Source organism: Egretta garzetta, unplaced genomic scaffold, assembly GCF_000687185.1.
Source record: "Egretta garzetta isolate BGI_Z169 unplaced genomic scaffold, ASM68718v1 scaffold1151, whole genome shotgun sequence".
In the NCBI taxonomy this organism is placed as follows: domain Eukaryota; kingdom Metazoa; phylum Chordata; class Aves; order Pelecaniformes; family Ardeidae; genus Egretta; species Egretta garzetta.
Genome location: NW_009258639.1, coordinates 63,107 through 67,611, shown reverse-complemented (window position 1 = coordinate 67,611; position 4,505 = coordinate 63,107). Strand labels below are relative to the sequence as shown.

The 4,505-nt window shown below is 51.5% G+C and overlaps 1 protein-coding gene across 5 annotated transcripts; it reads right to left on the bottom strand.

Annotated features, from left to right (window-relative positions):
• Positions 1-68: 68 nt before the first annotated feature.
• PPCS (phosphopantothenoylcysteine synthetase) lies at positions 69-4,008 on the bottom strand. 5 transcript variants are annotated; one of them, XR_004843245.1, is made up of 3 exons: positions 3,904-4,008; positions 2,502-2,897; positions 69-728 (listed from the first exon to the last, which is right to left on the bottom strand). XR_004843245.1 is itself a non-coding variant. In XM_009648288.2 (2 exons), the coding sequence occupies exons 1-2, from the start codon at positions 3,994-3,996 to the stop codon at positions 2,574-2,576; spliced, it is 417 nt and encodes a 138-aa protein (XP_009646583.1). In that variant the 5' UTR covers positions 3,997-4,008; the 3' UTR covers positions 1,523-2,573. The 5 variants fall into 5 exon arrangements, 1 of the variants encoding a protein (XP_009646583.1); XR_004843246.1 differs by having other exon boundaries at positions 69-275; XR_004843243.1 differs by lacking the exon at positions 69-728 and adding an exon at positions 1,523-2,198.
• Positions 4,009-4,505: the final 497 nt, after the last annotated feature.

Genomic DNA, 4,505 nt, shown 5'->3' with positions numbered 1-4,505 from the left:
CCCCTCCCCTCCCCTCCCTCAGGTGACAGAGGAAGGAGAATGTCCCTCTCCCGGCCATAAAACCGGTGGCCTTGGGGGCTTCCGTGCCTTTACCTGTGCCTCAAGGCCACTGCACAACCGACGGATCTGCCGAACCCCCCCGTTTCCTGCCAACGCCAAGCAAAACGGGCCGAAGGCTTTTCCCGATTTTCTTCTAAAGCCCGGGTGAAGCTGCCGGAGGTGAAGGGCTTCCCCCCAGGCGGACCATGGACGTACGTGAAGCCCAGGCGGTGAAACTGCAAGGTAAAGTAGGGCTTGTCCTGCAGAGCTGACCCACCAGCTGAAGGCATGGGCAGAGAAAGGAGGAGACCAAACCATGGACAAGGGGGATGCTGCAGCGCACAGCGGGGACCTTTGGCTGAGCAAAGCCTGGGACCCTCAGAAAGCGACGTACAGGTGGTCCTGGACCTGCAGGAGCCACTTCCCACTCACGGTACCACAACCAGCACTCCCGAAAGAGAAGGGCTGGTGCCCAGCGCTGCCAGCGCTAGAGGCGGTGGTGGGACAGGCGTTCTCAAGGTCTTCGTTCAACCTCCCACTGGGAACAGGACCATCACCAACACTGGATCGGGATGGCTGTGGCTCAGGTTGAGTTTTGGAAGTCTCCCAAACCTGGGCTTCACCACCCTGCTGAAGCAGACATCACACAGGGAAGCCCATGGCTGCGTTCTCAAGTCGCACAGGAACTCCTGCAAGGTCCGAGACAGGCAATGCCAGAGTTTTCTCCTCAAAAAATTGAGATTATTCTTCTCTCCTTCACAGTCACCTTCCAGAGAAAGACCAGAACACTCCAAAGACAGCATTTGTTGCACTTCTCCCACCCCTTATTCTAACAGCCCTGTGAGGGCACGTTCAATTTACACAAGTTTTTATATTCTCATCTCCACCAGCCCACCCCTGCTTCTAACTGCAAGACTCCAAATAAAGGGAACATGAAACCCCTAAACCAGCAGGACTCGACGTTCACATCGATCACCTACTGGATGATGAAGACTGGCAGCTCTTGCAGCTGATGAGCGCACACAACACATGTGCAGGACGTTCCACCATCTTCTCCTTCCCTATCTGCATGTCTCCAACAGGCACATCCCACATCTGCAGACAGTCTCCACTTCAGTACTGTCTCCACCTTCTGCTGATATTTATCAGTCCCAGCCACGTAGAAATTGTTACATTCCCTCTCCTGACTCAGCTACCAGCTGGATCTCAGCATTCCTGACTAATCTGGACTGCTTCTCCCATCACTAAACATATCCTCCACACACACCGTACCAGCCCTTTAGCGTTCAATGCTCCCTGCTGATCCACCAAGCCCATCCCCGCGCTCTTTTCTTGCTCTTCTGGGTTTCTTCCCCTCTTTTTATAAGCACACCTCATTTCCAGGTGATCAGCATCATTACAAAAAGCACTGTTGCCTTCTTGAGCGCTCGGTGGTTTTAAACAGAGCATGGTCTCACCTCCGGAGAGGCTTGAAGTGCAGAACTGCATTACTGTCTGTCTTTACAGACTTCCAGTGAATTTATTGCAAGGAAACAGACACATGATGGACAAGAGTAGAGCTGCAGTTAAGTTTTTTTTAACCACAGAATTGCACACTTTGCTTCTTGTAAGCGTGAGGAATAGACACGAACAAGTTGGTAATCCTTTAGATGTAGAGAAAACCAGGAATGTCTTGGTTCTAACTGGCTCCCATTTTAATTCCATCCAGACAGCGAAGAGGCAGGTCTCCTCCCAGAGCTGATCACTGCCAATCCATCCGCTTTCACCTCCCCACCCTCACCGCCTACTCCCCCTCCAACCTCTTGTCCCCACGCCACGCTCAGAGGCCACTGCCTGTGCTCTGTGCCACGATGTCTCCTTGCCTTTATCCCCCTCCAGCAGCCTGCTAACACCTCCAATGGAAGGAAAACCTTTGCGAAACAGCTGCTTGAGGGACACTGCTGCAGTACCTATTGTTTGAACCGTGTTTCTGAGCAGATTTCTTGAAGCATAGTCATGCTGTATCTCCCCCGGTGCAACAGATTTATCTCCAAAGTTGCTGTTGCTTCCTCATCATTTCTCCTTCATTGTTTGCCATGTTCATTTCACCGTCCGCTATCAATACCAGCCAATTGCCAGCTCTGTCACTCCAGTCCAGTCATATCTGCAAAGCACCATTCCTTCCGTCCAACAATTCGGAAAAGAAACTTTGAAGAGGCGGATTCAAGAAAATCTTTTATATACAGACACATATACCATTTCTCCACCTCCCGGGTCTCCCAGCCCACAGGACAGAAATAAAGCAATACAATCCTTTCCTTCCTTAGACACCAGAACAAATATCATCTTTGGGAATGTTTTCACTTCAGTGTATTTTTCTTTTTCAAAGCAAGCAACAATGACCATTACCAAGCTGTAGAAAGTTACACGGTTTTGGACGGCAGCCTTTCCCACAGCGTTTCACTGAGGATTGTTTTATTTACCTGGGATAGAGAATCGCTCCAGTTCCACTCCCTCTCTAGGACAATTTCACTTGTTTCATTCAGAGCTGGTCCTCAGCCTTTCTTCTCTATAAATGCAGTATGCTGGCTCTGAAGATAGCTCACTATCTTTTCCTCTATTTCCATGCCTTGCGCTATTTCCTCATCAGAAAGAGATAACGGAGTCTGTGAGTCTTTGGTTACAATAATAACAGAGGTTCTCCGTGACTCCAGGATATTTGCTACCACCACCTGGTGACGATATTTCTCTAGAGCCTGCCGTGATTTATCAATTAAGATCAAGGGATCCGTCTCCAGTTTAAAGGAAATAACAAATGCCTCTGGGGCCCATTCTTTGACAAGAGGAGAGAGCATTTTTGGCACCATCTTCATTGTGATCTATATTGGGGAAAGACAGCAGAGAAAAGTTTCAGTAAAAACATTACAATGCATTTTAATAAGAGAAGGAGATGGGGGGGTAGGGGAATTCCAGCTTCATTTCCCATAATTTTTACACTGGGAAGTTTTCCAAGGCAGTATTTGGTCAGAAGTCACCAAACAAGGTTAAAATATCACTGGCACGCACTGTAAAATTAAATTATCGGTCTGGTCTTGACAATAAGGAGGGTGTTCTTAAGCAGGCCCACAGTAACTGCATAAACATTTTGTTATTTAAGAGCTAAAACCCACTCCAGGAATATAAACATAAGCAGAGGAAGATAAAAGAAGAATTACAACTGCAGAAGCCCCAAGTTTCAGCTCCCCAAAATCCAGACACCTTGTCAAGTCTTAATCCTTCTTTCTAGCAACTCTTTAAGGCACACGAAGCATAAACATGCCCAAGCGTGGGGGAACAAAGTAGGAGTCTTCATTCTCCAGCTTCTTAACCTCTGGATCTGCCACTGGGAATTGGACAGGGTCTCATTTTTCCCATGCTAGGGATAAGGAATTAAGCCCAGCAACTTGTTAAAAACTAATTAAACTAAATTTGGTATATTCAGAGCTCTGGATCCACCTGCTCCCATAGCTGAAAGGGATGTGGGCATGAGAGGCGCACTATGCTTTTGGGCTGTTGTCAGCGTTAAGCAGGAAGAAGGCAACGCGACTACTCCAGTAGCAACTGTTCTTCAGCTACCGGAGATCCACCATCAGCTCAGCTCCCTGCCGGAAGCGTCTACAACTTTAAAGGGATATTTCCACGGCATTCTGCTACCACGGAAACGCAGCCTCCCATTCCCAGAGAAAAGACATGCTTTTTCGGCCATTGTTACTTTGCGGCCTTTCCCAGGTTCCCTCCACAGCCAGTCCCCCAGTAGTGGTGACTCCATCAGGACACTGGGCCAGTCAGGGTGACAGGAGGGGAGGAGGGGGCGGCCGAGGGGGGCCATGCCCAGGGGTACCTCACCTGCAGGGGCCCCTCCGAGGACTGGATCTTGTGCTCAGGCATCTCGGAGGCAGGGATGTAGAAATCCGACACGGCAGCTGCCAGGTAAAACATGACACTGGAGCCTGCGAGAAACACAACTGCAGTCAGCCACTACCGCGGGCACATACTGAGCAGCCCACCGCGGGGACTCCCAGGATGGACCAGAGCCGATTGGGCCTCCCTTGCACAAATTAGGGGAGCCCAGGGTCCCCCTCAGAGACACCCCCCCCCATCACCCACGGGCACCGTCCCAAGCAGGGCAGCGCTGACCCCACACACCGGGGTCCCCTCAGACACAGTCCGCCACCAGGGCCACCTCATCCCCTCACATCAAACCCAAACGATCCCCAGGGACGACCCAGAGCCTCACACCCGGGGTGCTGCAGCCCACCCGGGCCCCTTTGTCCTCACACCAGAGCCCCATGGCCCCCGGGGCCACCCTGTCCCCTCATGCCTGGGCCAACTCCCTCCTGGGGGGCACCCCATCCCCTCAGACCAAGCCCCAACGGCCCCCAGGGACGACCCAGACCCTCATGCCGGGTGCTGCAGCCCCCCCAGGCCCCTTTATCCCCTCGGGCCAC

Excerpts from the sequence above, each read along its gene's own strand:
- PPCS (XM_009648288.2), bottom strand. The coding sequence starts at position 3,996 with ATGTTTTACCTGGCAGCTGCCGTGTCGGATTTCTACATCCCTGCCTCC. Across the intron at positions 2,898-3,903 it reads CCTCGGAGGGGCCCCTGCAG|ATCACAATGAAGATGGTGCC; the intron begins GTGAGGTACCCC and ends TCCCCAATATAG.